The sequence below is a fragment of the Parasteatoda tepidariorum genome, chromosome 1 (genome assembly GCF_982258835.1).
Source record: "Parasteatoda tepidariorum strain Cologne lab strain chromosome 1, Ptep-v5.0, whole genome shotgun sequence".
Lineage (NCBI taxonomy): Eukaryota > Metazoa > Arthropoda > Arachnida > Araneae > Theridiidae > Parasteatoda > Parasteatoda tepidariorum.
Genome location: NC_141755.1, coordinates 48,066,297 through 48,083,844, shown reverse-complemented (window position 1 = coordinate 48,083,844; position 17,548 = coordinate 48,066,297). Strand labels below are relative to the sequence as shown.

Genomic DNA, 17,548 nt, shown 5'->3' with positions numbered 1-17,548 from the left:
TGGAATGTAATATAAAACATTTTTTTCCTTCCCTTTTTTGCTCTCTTAATAAATTTATATTTCACAGATGTAAAATTCTGTTTCCTTTTCATTAGGAAGCAAGTATTAGTAAATAAACATACAAATATTGCACATTGTGACATACTTTATAAAATGCCTCTCATTAAAAACATACTTAATAAAATGCCATTCATCATTCAAAACTAAAGTCATTCCATTTCTTTATCAAGAAAAAAAAACTTTGTATTACATGTAATTTTTTTTTAAACCAAAAGAACAAAAGGTAATTCATTAAAAATTACATATAACCCAACATCAATATAAAAGTGCTAAATATAATTATTCAAAATTAGCATGTAGCATGTTTTCCTAAACAAAAAGAATTCTAAAATGGTCTACAAAAATTTACTATTCATTCCTAAAGCAAATATTAAAAATAGCTATTCTAAATTATACAAACTAAACTAGCAAATATTATAAAATACTCGGCCGAAAATAGAAACTAAATAAAAAAAAATGTTAAATTTGAAGTTTACTAACATCAACAGAGGCTACAATTTTTCAAAAATCAAACGATCTTCAAAATAAAAATTTTAGTTGCTCATATTCTGCTTGAGTTTCACTTAAAATTTTCATTGTGTACTAAAATATCTTAATACTGTAAAAAAATAATCAAAATTAATAATTTATAGTTCTACCACAAAATCAATCATGACAATCAAAATACAACAATATTCAACCGATCATGACAAATCTAAATACAGCAATAAAATAGGGATGAAGGGAAGAGTTTTTATACATCTCTCAGTTGGCAAATGCAACTAGCATACCTAACTTGTTGATCTTCACTTAAAAAGGCAAGATAAGCTGAATATAGCATTTAATGACAAAGAAATCAGAATTTGATATACTACACAAAATATAAAAGACGTTTCACTTAGGTAAGATCAAATGTCGCTATAAAGTGAGGGACATCACTCACTTTGAAACAATGCAAATCTCACTTCCTAAATTATAAGAGTTCAAATTTCACTTTTTCTTAATATCAACTAATTACAAAAGAGATCATATTTTTCAAATTAAAGAACTATAACTGTTCAGATATAGTAAATATTGTAACCAAACAATGTACAAAAGATAAAGGACACACCTAATTATATATGTTTATATACATAGTAGAGCGCTGATTATCCAAAAGCAGATTTTACTGGATTGTTCAAAAATTGTTTTGTTTTACGCAAAAAATGCTTCCTTAATTTCAAAATAACTGTAAGGGGTTGTCCTTTGGTGACCTTGGAAAGAACCCCATGTTCATTCCACACAGTTTCAATATGGGTGTTAAGTAGTTTTGAATAAAAGAACAGGTTTTTAATAAAATTTTTGAAAAATTAAAACTTTTGAACACACTACTAGTAATATGCTATAATAGGCACTACTTCAATTGCCAATCCTGAGCCTGGAAAAAGTGTGAAGGGTGGTTGCTGAAAAACTTTCTTATAGTCTTTTTTTTTTTAGATTTCTCCAATTATCCAGATTTTTCATTATCCAGATCGGCATTGGACCAGATTAATTGGCGCTCTACTGTGTGTATATATATATATAAAGTGAATATGAGTATAATGGAATGGCATGGTATAATATAAAATGAAAACGCTTAAATTTTTTAATGAAATTTATTTTCTTTACAAAATTAAGTCAATTTTTAGAAGGAATTAAGAAGCAATAAATCTGCAGCAACAGCTTAGAAATGACAAAGAGTTCATTTTGTACGTATATGTTCGTGCATTATTTTTTCAAGCATTTTAATTAGTTTCAATAAAAGAGGGAAAAAATCTGAACTTATAACAGGGTTGCCACTCAAATCTGAGGAAAAAATTCTCTATGTTTTCCCTATACATATTACACACAATATATTAAAAGGAACCACACAATCACTGTGCTTATATGCGAGCTATATTAGAATAACTATACAAGGTTTATTAATTGCTGGAAATAAACACTTTTTTTAAAAAAAGAAACTATATTAAATGAAATAGTGTAGCTAAACTATCTTTAAATATCCCAAAGAGAGATTGCACTTTGAGAAAAGAAAATAAGACAAAATTCCCAGCATTTTCCCTTTTATTTTAGGTGATTTTTAAATTCCCTTTATTTTCTATGTTGTCTCTGTGGAGTAGCAACCCTGTAACTAAAAAATTTTAAAAAATATCCAGCTTCTGTTTCAGATAATGAAAAAAAGTTTTATAAAGCAATTTTCAATTGGAAAAATTTCTTAAAAAGTGATAAATTAGGAGGTGGAGAAGCTAATTTTACACATAAAAAAATTTTATTTGTTAAAACTAAAGGTATAATAATTTCTAATGTCTCATTAATAATAATTTCACATTCATTCTACAGAGATCTAAAAATTTTAATTCTCAGCATGCATAGCTAACAATTTGAAACTGTTGTTCTAAGTTATTAATACTTAATCATAACAAAGATAACATGATTGGCTCTTATTTTTATACTTTAAATACAGCTAAAAACTTTTAAAAGATTTCTCGGTATAACTTATAATGATTCACAAGTTTATTTAAAATATAAATTCATTTGTTTTCTTCACATAATTGTGCAAATCACGTTCACTTCTTCACATTCTATGCATAGTAAAATATTTTAGCATTTCTTTTAAATTTTTTATAGATTATAACATACCCAAAAATAGATATTTAATTTTAAGTACATAAGAATAATTAGCATCAATGATAAATTACTGTTTGGCAAGCAGTTTATAGTATCACAGATCTTTTAATGGCCTTGTTTAAATTTATATTTTCAATGAAATTTTCTTTCAAATGAAGATACTACATGGGAACATGACTGAAAAGATAAGATATGGATTCTCCATTATGAGTTCGACGAATAGCTTCAGCAATTATCATTGAAATATCTATGCACTGAAATAATGAAAAATAAATATTAATATTTACTCTCAATACAACAAAATTGAATGAAGCAAAAAAATATATTAATTTCATTAAAAAACTTTCGCAATACATAGTAAATTATAGTCATCTAATCATCATAGTTAATAAACCATCTGGATAGTGGAAAAGTAACGAAATGTACTATAGAAATAACTCTAGTTTTAACTTAATTTGGAAAATTTCCAAACATATATAGAATGTAATTGTAGACTAAAGTTATACAAAATTTAATTAATCTCTAAAGTAAATGCTATAGAATTGAAAGATGTCTATAATTGAAAAGTAGCTTAAGTAAGCTTGAATTTCTTGTTATTTAATCTTCAATGCTTATAAACTGATAAATCTGGCTAGTGAAAAAGTAATTTAATTATCAGTACTTGAGAACTAATAATGAAATGAAGCAACTGTAAATAATTAAATCACAATCTAGTTAATCCACATTACACTTGTTTTGAAACAGTGTTTAAAAAGCTGCGTTTAGCTTGAACTTAGTCTCTCATTATATCACCGTTTTTTCAAATAAAAAAAAAGTTTGCTAAACATCCATCAACATCATTTTACAAATCTCAATTTTCATCACACAATTGGCATATTTTTTATTTAAAATCAACCAACCAAAGCAATCCTTCTGTTTTACCTGCTTGTCAGTAATTCAGTAATTTAGCCCTTCCTACAACACATTTTAAAATCACATTTTTTAAAATTTTAATTAAGCCATAAGTTTTAAATCTTTGACAAAAAAAATTTATTCTTAGTTCATACATAGATTGGCTAACATTCTGAATTATCCAATTGTAAAGATATTAAGCACAATAGCAGTTTTAAAACTAGAAATAAAGTTTTTATTGAACGTGAAGTTTTAATGGACGGCTAGTTAAATTGTCATTTTGTGATAAAGCCAAGTTAACGATTAACCGGTCATTTAGTCAAAGCATAAAAGGTCCTTTGTGCCTCTGAATATAAACAAAGGCTGGTGCGCAAAGAAGTTTTCTCTTTCTCTACCATACACAAAGCAGAGCTTATTAGATAAACTGTTTAACCTTTTTCCTTCCTTTAGAGATCACCTATGAGACAAACATAAACATTCAAACCCAAACGGTTAAGAGTATCTGCTCCGTTTGTGTTATGCATTATTGTAAATTAATTCTTTTAATGAGATGATTTTATTAAAATTATATATCATTCAAAATTTTAAAAAAAACTTTTACACTTTGATTTAAACTAATGCTAAAAATTTTTCAATTGTCATAAAACTCTCCAACCAATTCATTTGCTTATTATTTTATGTAGCAAAATAATACCTGAATTTTCGGGCATTCAGTCATGTGTAAATCTTGAGGGATACTATTCGTGACTACTACTGCTTCAAACACTGCATTATTTATTCTTGATATGGCAGAACCTGATAGTATACCATGGGTGAGAATAGCATAAACCTTTTGAGCTCCAGCTTCCATAAGTCTGAAAAATAATTTTAGTTGACTAAGAAAAGAATTATAAAAATAAGAGTGACACAAGCTAATCATCATGTAATCTTTAAAAGCTAATTACTTAACTTAGTTACTAAAAATATAAGAATTACTTTTTAGGGGTATGTGGGGCGGAGTTATCGATAATGTCAACCTTCATCTATGAAAAGGTATCCCAACATGGAATCGAGTTAATATGTCTTATATACTAGTAAATTGTAGTCGTAATTTTGTAGTGGTAGATATACTAGAGTACTCCCCCACCAGAATTATATCTGTGATAGAATTCGATGAATGGATACCACTAGTTGAATCATTGCTGTTTTTGTGTGAAGCTGGGAGAGCTGAATTAAGATCACCGTACTTTTTGAGTACTGAATGTGAGATGTGTATTAAGTTCACGGTCGTAGTCGCTCCTGTGTTGCCTTTAATAGTCAAGTGTATACGTTGTGTGTGATTGAAACTGAGCAGCAACAGCGCTAGGAGCTGGATGATGTTGCAGTCACAAGTAGCAAGTCAACTATTCAATGTGGACCACCAACAGAGTAGGCGTTACTGTCGATGTAGGCGTATTCATATCGAAGTGGGCGTTACTGCCAAGGTAGGCGTGTTCACATCACATCCGAAGGTCACCCTTCATCTATGAAAAGGTACCCCAACATAGAATCGAGTTAATATGTCTTATATACTAGTGAATTGTAGTTGTAATTTTGTAGTGGTAGATACTAGTGGTTTTGTAGTGGTAGTAGTAGGGTACTTAGTTAAAATTTTAAGGAAATATATGTAAAATAATTGATAAAACAAAGTAATGGCATGTTTTTTCTCTGTCCTATTTTCAGTAAAACATTTTTTTAAAAGAAAGTTGTAGCATGCAAGTTCACATAAATATATCCTATTTACTAAAGTGTTAAATTCTAAACAGTTAATACTGCTTTTAAGATCTGGTAAATTTTAAATTAAATCAAATAAAATATGTTTTTCGAGTGAGCAAAAATTCAAAACAGAAAACTCTACTTTTTTCTTCTTTTTCATACTTATTTTGAACTTCTCAAATTTGAGAACTAACTGTATTCTAAGCAACCAGTATTAAAGCTATAGAAATTCACTTTCTGGATTACTAGAAGATATTACTTACATCAATGCATATACAACTTACAAAAGATATTTTCAAGCATTTAATATTTCAAATAATCCTATTGTAACAATTTGACATTTATATAAATGAAATTATTGCTTAATAACTAAAAAAATTTAATGTGCATTTAATAAATTTCATATTAAAAAAAAATTATGCTAAAGGCATTAAAATAAATTGCTTCATTCAAAACATCTATGTAGAATAAGACATCCTTACTTAAAAGTTGCAAAAAGTTTTATCGAAACTTTATTTCAGCTACAGATTTTATTTACATAAATCTTTATTTAGTAAACTAAGTACTAAGTAAGCTAACTAACTAACTTTTTTTTTACAATTCTGGGGGAAAATCTTAATTTATTATTTTATCCGAATGACATAAAAAAAAATCTTAACAATTTTTTTAAATGACAATTTGCTAAGAACAATTATGTATCAAAGTCAGAAAAATACATATTAAGGATTTACGAGTAAACCACTTGCACCTATAAAGAATATGTTAAATTTCAATAAGTTATAAAATTATAATAATAAAATTTAGGGGGAAAACATTATTGAGGCAAACAAAAAACACTTCTTTCTTTTTGTGGACATAATACAATTTAATACATAACATTTTGTAAACATTAAAAATTTCAACGACACTTGTTAATTACAACTTGCAAAAAATTAAAGCACTTTTTAACAAGTCATTATCTTAAAATAAACAATTACCTATCTGCTGCATGACATATTGTTCCACAAGTATCAGCCATATCATCTACTAAAATAGCAATTTTGTCTTTCACGTCACCTACCAACACCATAGAGGACACCTCATTCGCTTTCTCTCTTTCTTTGTGAATCAACGCAAATTCTACATTCAAGTGGTCAGCTAATGCAGTTACTCTAAAAATAAAAACATAAGAATAAATAAATAAAAAACTAAATAGTATAGTGGATGTTAATAATATTAACATCTCTAACTTAGTAAATTTGAACCAAAAAACAATAAGTCAAAGTTTATCATCGTACAACAAACATCTTTATAAAGAAATTTTTAGCTAATATTCATTTATATAGTTACTTTGAACAAAAATTAAGGCATGCAGATAATCCATAATGTTTAAAAAAAAATACTGTAGAATCTATTAAAAAATTAAATGCTTACAAATAATTCAAACATTTTGGAACTCAGAACCCAAGTTTTCTATTATTCAGGCAAAAATGTGAAAGTGCTTAAGCAAAGCAAAGAAAGAAAATAAATTCAAATACCATAGTAACCTGGTGAGCATTAATGAAAAAAGTTAGTCTTTGGTGGGGGGGGGGGGACTATGAGTCAAGAATCAAGATAAAGAGGAACCTAAGAAAGTGACAGAAATAACATTACAATCTAGCCAATTTTTCTAATTTTACATTATATTTCCAACAAGCTATGGTTATATGTTATGTTATCAATGTATATCAGTGAAAAAAGTGTTTGAATAATCTTAGAGATTTTGCTCCTACACTTTTGAGTATTTGAAAACTCCATGCTCAAATTCTGAACCTACAATTTATTTTTATCTGATAACTTGCAACCTAAAGAGTACCTTAGAAAATTACTTCTGCAACAATAAGTCACCAGTCAAAGAGTCGTGAAGGTTAAGGCTTTACAATTCTGAGTGAACAAGAAAATATTAACAGCATAATTTTGTGACCAAAAATGTATAAAGATGATACAAGCTTTGCTGTATGGAAATGCTTAGAAGGAAATCGAAACAATGTGCACAGAACTATCAGGAAAAGGGATAATCAAGCAGAGCAAAACTCTAATAAATGTATATAAAATGAAAAACCTGCTTACATTTATAAATATAATAAATTTTTATACATACATTCATCTCATTTAGCAACAGAAGTTGTAAGAGAGAATTTTTTCTAATAAAAATTAAATGTTGCTAAGAAATGCTCAAATTGAAAATATAATAAATAAATAGATATACCTTTTTGCTCCACCAGCATCAGGTGACACAATTATACTGTTTCTCCATTCAGGTATATTTTCTCTGATCCATTTTAAAACTGCAGGCTCAGCATATAAATTATCAACTGGTATATCAAAGAAACCCTAAAATTCATATCAAGAACTTCATAAAGTTGAATAAATAAAAAATAAAAAATCATTATATATATTATTTTTAATTAAGAGGCTACACCCCCTGCTTGCTAATCACACCAATTCTCACAATAGCTTCATTGCCATTTTTGCTCCTGGGCGACAAACAGATTTTTAATTTATAATTAGGGTTGTAAGTTTGGTGGGAGGAAAAAAAGAAGTTTGAGAAAGATTTTAATGAATTTTTTAAAATTTCATGGTAATGAAAATACACAAAAAAGTATACAATGTATGTCCTGAAATGTATGCACATGGTACAAATAATAAAAAAAGTATATAAAGGATTTAAAAAAAAATTTTTTAATTGTATGTTTATGCAATATTTTTTTAAATTCAAATGAAAAGAGTTTCAGCACAAATTATTGTACACAGTTAAATTATTCCTATTAATGTTCATCAAATATTACTTTGACAGCATTTCCACACTTAAAGGATTTAGAAATTTCATTGAATATGGTTAATGTTACCTCTTCATTTCAATAAATTTTCTGATAAAGGATGGGAAAACTAAACTTTTTCTTCCTTCTGCATTTTATGGAGGAAAAGCATTTATAATTCAAGGGATAGAAAGACTACCTTACTCGATAGAATTTGGTTTATTTCCAAACAATTTTCTTGTTATTTTGCTATCTATCTATTCTCTGAAATGTTTTATCGGTAATACATCATCAAATTTGAAGCTTCAGAAAAGTACTAATTGCTGCTTAAATGTAAATAAAAATAAAAACAAAAAAAAATCTCACATTTTAAATAATTTTCAAATAAATCATCTAAATCCGAAAAACCATAGAATTTAGAAAAAACACTATAACTTAGCAGAGATCATAGCAGAAACTTGTGTTCTGACAACCTAGCAATTCTAATCACAATTAAAAATTACTTAAATGAACAATTCCAAAACTTTTTATTACTTTAACACAGATCCACAGATTTTACCCAGTAATTCTACAGGGATAAAAAATAAATCTAATAATTTTACTGGGTTACCATTGCAATGTCATTACATTTTTATTTATTTATTTTATAATATTTATTTAATATTTGGTTGTGATAAAAACTAGATTATTTATCAAGAATATAAAAACTTAATTTTTAATAATTTAACAAATTAAAAAGGAAATATAAATTATTTATTATTTCCTAATTGTAAAACAAAAACTAAATATCTTTATCATAGACATTATATAATAGTCTACACATTATAGTAATATTAATAGAAGTAGTATCATGCGATCAATTTTATTATAATAAAGGAATGACAATTTTAGCTTTAATCCTTTGATTTTGAATAATAGTAAAAAAAGAAAATAATAACATGGAAAAATAATAAGAAAGGATAATAAATAAATATTTCATGGTAGCTACCATTAAATAAGTGATAAATCAATAATTACAGGTAATACTGCAATAATTTTTATTAATTTTGTGCCGATGACAGAAAATTAAGTAGGGTTTTTTTTTTTTTTTTTCAATTTCTTTGGTAGGCTAACTTTGAACACCCAAAGGAATTTAAGCAAACTATGGTACATTTTGCTGTTAACACAGTCACAAAAGGCTGGGAGTTTACTTAGTAAATTGTAATAATTTCAAAACATTATTGAGAATGAAAAATAATAACTGTGTGAATTCATAATTATAATAAAGAAAAGTAGTTGCAAATATATTTACCAGGAGCAAACTTCTGCAACAAGAATTATAATGTTTGGCTAGTATATTTTTAAAATTAAACACCACTTACTGCCTAAATTATTACCTTTATAAAAAAAAAATGCAAACCAAAATTGCAAAAAAAAAAAAAAAAAAAACATGAATTAGTTAAATAAGAAATCATTCATAAATGCTTACATAACAAAACAGAAGTTTTTATAATAGCTAATAAAATAATTATCTCAACTTTTCCTGATTGTTCTTGTTTTGAGAACTTTTAGCTATAAAGGAATATTTTATAAAATACATAAATATTTCAAAAATAATTTTTATTTAAAATATAACCAACTTTGGCAAACAAATATATTACTTATAACTAAATAATCTATTTCACATCTATATATACTTCAAATAAAGAAAATCACATAATATTTTAGAAAATTGTTTCTTACCTGTATCTGAGAAGCATGCAAATCCATTGTTATTATATGGTCAGCACCTGAAACGGACAACATGTTTGCCACCAACTTAGCAGAAATTGGTGCACGACTCTAAAAAATATGTAAAAAAAAAACTATGAAATGACAACTTTAAAAAAACCCAAAAGAAATTACGAAATATAAAGCTTAAAACAAATAAAAAATTATTAACACTAAAATAAATAATCCAAAAATTTTAAAATTTGATGTTAATAATTTTTTTTTTTAGTTATTGTTAACAATTAAAAAACAAATCAATAGTTTATTTTGCAAATTATCAACATTATATATACAGTAAAACCTCCGCTAAGCTGACATAAGAGTTATCCTAATATGGGAAGGGTATCCTAATAACGAAGTTTAACACCATAAATTCTTTTTAGAATATTTTCAAAGATGTAGAATGAATTAAATAATCTACAATAACTATCTACAAGGACATTTATTTAAACTTTAAGAAAGATAAAAAAGAATATAAGTTTGATATAAATACATAATTCTAGATATAGCTACAGATAAATGAATATAATTTTCCTATTAGCATAGATACTAAAGTTAGACATATGATACCAAATAGGAGCTTTCAGTCCTCATTATTAGTTCTCAATTATTAGGTTTACATCCCCTCACACCTACTTATTATTCAATAGGAAATGTGGTTAATACCTTCTTGAAGGTAAACCTTCCACGATTCACCGAAGAAAAAAAAAGCAATGCATACTTGTAAGTCATGAGGACCTATGGAGTTGATTATTCACAATTGATCAGCTATCAAGTGTCTGAATAAATGTTTCATTTATATGAGCACCTCAAAGATTACACTTCTGTTCTCTTTTTCTACCCCAGTTGTGTTAAATACAGTCTTCAAATTGATAAGAAAATTAAAGAAATTTTCAATGGGGAAGAAGCATTGAGAGCATTTAAGATGTCATTTCAACTTGAGGGGTCTCATAACACGTGTGGTCCAGATGAAAAGATCAAAAGATGCCAGTGTCCGAATTATTTCAGGAGAGGAGTATCATTTTTCTCTCCTTTCTTTACAAAGATAAGGCAAGGTGACAAGAGAAAGTTTGATTCCTCAGTAGTGAAATAGCTTAACAATATTTTTGGTTAAGGCAAAAAATTTACATGCTTTAAAAATGGTGAAAAGTTGCAATTTTTTAGCTTGCAATTTAAAGTAGAAATAGTTTTTTTTACAAGAGTGTCCACTTTGTGGAGAATGTACTTAATGGCTTATTCAAAGAAGATTCCCAGGAAATTAAAAATATGTCTGTATTGAGAGGTGTCCGTTTTGCAGGAGTGTCCATGACAGGTTTCACTGTATATGTATATAAATATACAAATAGATAGAAAAATAGATACTAATTTATTAGAATTTATTTATTACTTAAAACTTCAAAATTAATTTATTGTTGCTATAAACATTTGAATGTTACCGAAACATTGAATTTACAAGGTACAAAGCAGAAAATACATTGTAGAACCCCAATTTTACGTTTTTGAAAGAAGAAAAAAATGCACAAAACAGGATAACATAAAATCAGGGTAAAAATAATAAATATATTTTACAAAAATTGACATTTACAAGATGAATTACTAAAAAAAATACGTAATCCTTCAATTTTTTTATTTTTGTTTCTAGATACAATTATAAAAATAAACCTCTCAGTACTTACTATTGTTTGCAAATTTGCTTTATGGTTTACACCCGCAAATGTTTCAGAGTTTTCATGTTTTTAAATGCTTGATCAGTTGTGGGTATAACCTGATATTTTTTGGCGCTCATCTTCATCTTTCTCATCACTTTCATGTTGAGCAGGCATTAAATCAGACATTGAAGATATTGAAAAGCAAGGGGGTGTGGGTTGCTTTAAACATGCAATTTTGTTCCAAAGGGCCAATGTTCCCATAAGACACCGAGAAGCAATTAATCCCAAGAAGCTTTATTAATCCCATTTGTAATGCATTTCAGTTAACACAGTCCAACGTTTTAAAAATCAAAGCTTCCAGAATATTCATTTTTGTTTTAGAAACATTTTGCAGATCACCGGAATCAAGAAAAAGAATTGATTATTTAACCAGTTATTGTGTAAAGTTCTTCAAATGATTGGATGATCCACGTTGAAGTTTGCTGGAAAAAATCCACTCGCCAATTTTACAATTTAAACTCCCATAATTATTTTAACCACAATCCACTTGCTTTGTCCATCCACCCACCCTACTGCTTTTAACGCGAGGGGGGGGGGGGAAATGTACTCTCACAGACAAAAGGACAATAAGATAGAATAGAAAATAAGTCAAAAAAGATACTAACAGCTAATAAACAAGCCTCTCTTGAAAGAAAAAAAAAATCTCAGAAAAATTTGAGCAAGCTTTGTAGAGAAAAAATTATTTTAGTCTGTTAGATTAGTGTATAAAGCGGGATTTTCTTAAAAAGAATAACATAAAATCCGGGACAGTTGAACATTATCGGTATAGCCAATTTTCAAGAAACCAGTAGAAAATGACATAAGAAACAGAAAAATAGACAACGTAAAATGGGGGTTCCACTGTACATGTTACACAAGCTTTAGAATTAGACTGCAAAGCTATGCTAAATTAAACTTTATGAAAAGGGCAATTTAAACACTGAAAAAAAAATTTTTATTAAAATATTGAGTAGTTTACTCTGTGCAGGAAAACATTCTGAGTCTATTATTTATACACCTCAATTACTTTTATTGAAAAAAAAACTTCTTTTTTTTTAGGGAAATAAAGGGAGTGAGAACTTACATTTCTTTATTAGAATTGTTTAAATGAGCAACAAAAAGAAATAAGCAATAAAAACAAAACAAGTCTTTTAAAGTATTAATGAGAATTAAAATAAATGTGTAGTTTAATAGGACAAAAAACAAAGTCAGTTAGTTATGCTGTGCAAAATGTAAACATTATATACTCTAGGTAGAAGCTAACTACACACTGCAGTACAATCTGAACAATCTTTAGTTCTAATATGAGTAAAAAAGTGTGTAATTTAAAATGCCTTATTAGCTACCTAAATAAATAAAAAAGTTAAAAGACACAGATATTTTATGAAAAGAAAAAGTTTTAAGAACATTATAATCATTTTGAAACCGCACACAACTAATTACTGGAAACATAATGCATTTATTAAAAACACAAAACAAAAATAATCCATCTATATCCAAAAAAAAAATAATCAAAAAGCTGCTTTTAAAATGCTAATTATGTAGTTAGAAGGCAAACAAAAGCTGCAGGTACAGTGAACAGTAAAATTAAAATGATAGCCGCCAGAATAATTACTTACTGCACTTGCTCCTCCAGTTTGATTCAGCTGAAAGCAAAATAATTACAAAAAGAAAGATAATAAAACAAAATAATAATCTATGCAATCTTGGCTTAAAATAATAAAATATATGCTGAAATTGTCTTTTGTGATAAACTGTTACTCAATTTGTTCAGGTATATGCAACTTTTAAAGACTTATTGCCTTTAATAGTGAATTTTCAGTAAAACAACTTTTATTTTTCGTATAAACTTACATTTTATTTTTCAAAAAATAAATTGCCTGTTTTTTTTATATTAATTGAAAAAATGCATTATATTTAGAAGCTGAAGAAAATAGTAAACTAATTGAAATATAATAAATAATATCATTCATTTTTCTCAATAACCAATGAAAAATAATAATCTATTAAAAAAGTTTTCAGTATGAGTAAAGTTTTTTTTTTTTTTTTTTTGTTACCAATAATAATTTTTTTTTCCATTTTCAATACCTAAATAATTTTCAGTTAGCATTTATTAACAAACATAATTTTAAAAAAATCCATTTTGTCCAAAAGAATGTGATTCAGTAGAGGAAACCTTGATCATTAGCAAATCTGTTTAACATGTATAAGTCTTAAATACAAAAGAACATTCTGGAGTTTCTAGCAATCTTACGTATGTTTCAATTAAAATAAATTAAACTCTTAATTATACTTGTACATAATTATGTGATGTTTAATGTGTCATACATATAATCCCATACATTGATTTTAAATTATTCAAATGTTTCTGTGGTCATATGCACAGACAAGGAAAGTCAATATTTAACAAAAACTTATCCAACCAGCTAAAAGAGATTCTACCTTTATCAGTATGAACATCAACAGATAATTTCATACTGATTTGCTCTCTGTGAAGCAATATTATGTAAATAAGACAAAAGTTGAAGGGGAAAAAAACCTTAATGCAAGATTTTTTTTTTCAAAAAAAAAGTAAATAAACCAGTTTAGTTTTCAAAAATTTAAAATTTTGATATTAGTCTTTTTTGCATTTAGCACCAGATTAACAATAGCAATATTCCAGTACTCAGAAATTCTAGCACTTTACAAAATTGTCAACTTATAATAAAAATGTTCTTTTTAAGTAATAAATAAAATAAAAATTTAAAAAAAAAAACTTTTAAAGAATCTGTTCTTTCAGTGCAGCCATCTACAAATTAAAAAGCTTCCCTAATTATCTTTACATTACTTTTACTTACTTTATATCTCAAGTATAGTTTTTTTTTTCATGCAGAAGTTGTACCTGGAAAATACTATAGTGTACTGTAGGAACTAATAGTTACATTTTTTTAAAAAAATAAAATTTTTCTATTTGGATTAAGTTCCTTATTATCAGCTTAACTACAAAATTTATTTGAATACAATAAATGCATTTTATGAATGAGTTATAACTTTAACCTTTAAATTTATGCAATTTTCTTAGTGCTATAGATAATATTAAAAAAATTATGCCCAGTTATTCAACAATCCTTATTAAAAAACTTAATGTTTCTAAAATTCAAATTTGTTCAATATACATACGTCAATTAACACAAATTTTTTCTAAATCACTTCAATCAATCACAAAAATTTCATGATTAGTAATGATTTCTTGAAGAATAAATAAAGTATATAATTTTTAAATAGTAGAAAAACTTAGATTAATTGTAATTACTTTATCTTTTTTATCTTGACGGGAGTAAGGAAATAATGGTATAACTGCTGTCACTCTAGAAGCAGATGCAATCTTGCATGCATTTATCATGATCAGCAATTCCATAAGATTATCATTAACTTCGCCACATCCACTTTGAATAATGTAAACATCTTCTCCCCGCACAGATTCTTTTATCTCTACACTAAAATTAAAAAGTATAATAAAAAGATTAGAGTAAAATGTAAAGTTAAATAATTTTGGATATTCAATACCAAATTTAAAAAAAAATTATTTTTTAATACAAATACTCTATGAATAAACGGAAATTACAAAACCTAATTGACATTTAAGGTATAGATTCGCTACATGTTTAATCTGTTTTTGTAATGAATATATCCATCGAACTTTTGATAATAATAAAACTTTATTCATAACTTTCTATATTAACTGTATCAATGCTTATTCATGATAAATAATTTGTGTTATATATATATTACTTTTTTGTTAACAATATATAATTCTTCTTCCTTGTATATAAAAGTGTTGATGTAAATAATGTTTTTTATGCGATTTTTTTCTGACATATTAATTATAGGTTCATATATTCTCATTAATATCTGTAATAAAAAGACATATTTAGGAAAAAAAAGCTTCAAGAATGCAATTTGCAAACCAACAAGTCCATGTTAAAATTTTGACATTTTTCAACCTTAATCTACAAGTACCGTATATTCCGGCGCATAACGCGCCCCGGCGTATAATGCACACCCGTAATTCCTAATAACTTTAATAAATTTTAGGATATACTCTTCGTATAACGCGCATGAAAATTTGGATTGTACATGTGCAATATCTCGTCTAGTATCAATAGAAAACCAGAAAGCCTTTTAGTGTGGGATATGTTTAGGTACCATCTTACAGATAATACAAAAAAATTGTTGAAAGAATGTAACACCGATATGGCAGTTATTCCGGGCGGATTGACACCATTAGTTCAGCCATTGGACGTCTGCTTAAACAAACCATTTAAAGCCAATTTAAAAAAACAGTGGAACACTTGGATGTTGGAGGGCAAGAAAACCTTTACGTAAGGAGGACATATGTGTCATGCAAGTTTGGAAACAGTGTGCGAATGGATATTAAATGTATGGGATGAAATTAAGCCTGAGATGGTTGGAAAATCATTCAAAAAATGCAGCATTTCAAATAATCTGGGCGGATCAGAACATGACTGTTTATTTATAGATGAGGGTAACACAGATGATGAAGACGAAACAGATTGTGATGACGTGCCAGAAGAAACAACGGAAGACGAATATAATGAACTATTTATGTAATAACAAAAATCAAGAAAGTATGTAGGTAAAGGTATGTTATTTCTTTAAAATAAAAGTATTTTTCAATATTTAAATTTTTTTAGTCTATAATTTTTTATATTCGGCGTATACCGCGCACCAGTAAATTCCAATGCTATTTTTTGCATTAAAAGTGCACGTTATACGTCGGAATATACGGTATATATAAAAATATTTATGCGTGTGTGTGTGTGTGAATGTGCAGTATTTACTCTTTGTGCGAGTAAAGAGTAAAAGCCATTTAAAAGAAAAAAAGATAATGTTCTAGCTAGAATAAAAAATATGGCAAAAACTTTGGAGTAAGTTTTTTTTTTTTTTAAACTCATTTTAAAACTAGGAATAAATTTACTACATGCTTACAAACTTAGTAAAGTAAAAAAAAAGCTACTCTTAATATTTGAAAAATTTATTTTAACTCTGGTTAACAGAAAAAGAAGTGCTGCTTTAAAATAACTAATATAATGAACCTGGAATGCAATATATTTTAAATAACAGTTGCCAATATAATAAATCTCCTTTTATACCAGGAACAAAAATATTAAGAAAATAATCATCATACAATAAATGAAATAATGGATTAGTATCAGGTTAAAATTAATAGTTGACATAATTGATTAAAATGGTTAGTAATTGTTGATACACTGAAAAGAAGTACAAAGACTTTTAGCACCATATTGTGCAATGCAAAATTGCTATCTCAGGTATTTTTGACAAACTGAATCATTATGAGCTTTTTAATGATCACAAATATTAAGATATTTTTTTCTGTAAAAGATGTACATATTCATAGTTTTATTATTTTTTTTCATCCAATCAGATTAACCTTTCAGATTCCATCAGATTTCAGATTCCGATCAGATTAGCCCAATCAGATTAGAATAGCAAATTGTGTATTTACTATTAGGTGATAAGGAAATGACGCAATGCGAACCACGACAAAACAAGGCAAAAAACACCATTAAATTTCTTTCTTTATTTATTATAAAAAAATTAAATGTAAACAACCTTAACCGCTTTTGAAAACTTTAATTAAGTAAACCACATTTTTCCCATTCTTTGATATTTTATGACATTAGGCGACACAACGTAAGACAAGAAAAAGTTAAATTATGATAGAAATATGGTTCTGAAAAGTTGAAAAACACTACTTTACCATGTTTCTTTGTTACTGAATTTTTTTAGTACAGCTTTTCCTAGATTTATACCTAAGCGATCTACAACTTTTTGTGCCAAATCTGGGTGCGATGTACCACTAAACACTTTTATATTCGGCATTCTCTTTTAAATTTAGCGTTAGCGATTAAAAATGCACGGCACGACTAGGTAAATATGGTTTTTATGATTAATTGATAATATTCAGTCTTATCAATCTATCATCATAGAGTGAAGCACTTG

General features: G+C 27.0%; 1 protein-coding gene across 3 annotated transcripts; it reads right to left on the bottom strand.

The window, feature by feature from the left end:
- Nucleotides 1–127: 127 nt before the first annotated feature.
- On the bottom strand, nucleotides 128–17,548 carry LOC107437972 (ribose-phosphate pyrophosphokinase 2). Of its 3 annotated transcripts, none has more exons than XM_016050123.4 (8): nucleotides 17,307–17,516; nucleotides 14,817–15,000; nucleotides 13,144–13,170; nucleotides 9,810–9,908; nucleotides 7,538–7,662; nucleotides 6,288–6,461; nucleotides 4,271–4,430; nucleotides 128–2,939 (listed from the first exon to the last, which is right to left on the bottom strand). In XM_016050123.4, exons 1-8 carry the CDS (start codon nucleotides 17,426–17,428, stop codon nucleotides 2,847–2,849), a joined length of 984 nt encoding a protein of 327 aa, XP_015905609.3. In that variant the 5' UTR covers nucleotides 17,429–17,516; the 3' UTR covers nucleotides 128–2,846. The 3 variants fall into 3 exon arrangements, with proteins under 3 accessions (XP_015905609.3, XP_042908614.1, XP_087019218.1); XM_087163092.1 differs by having other exon boundaries at nucleotides 2,120–2,939; nucleotides 13,144–13,167; XM_043052680.3 differs by lacking the exon at nucleotides 13,144–13,170 and having other exon boundaries at nucleotides 17,307–17,548.

What these genes read in the sequence shown, in the direction of transcription:
- LOC107437972 (XM_016050123.4), bottom strand. Translation starts at nt 17,428, where the DNA reads ATGCCGAATATAAAAGTGTTTAGTGGTACATCGCACCCAGATTTGGCA. An exon ending in AAACTGGAGGAGCAAGTGCA is followed by an intron (nt 9,909 to 13,143) that starts GTAAGTAATTAT and finishes CATATTTTTTAG; the next exon opens with AGTCGTGCACCAATTTCTGC. An exon ending in GATGCTGGTGGAGCAAAAAG is followed by an intron (nt 6,462 to 7,537) that starts GTATATCTATTT and finishes TTTTATTTTTAG; the next exon opens with AGTAACTGCATTAGCTGACC.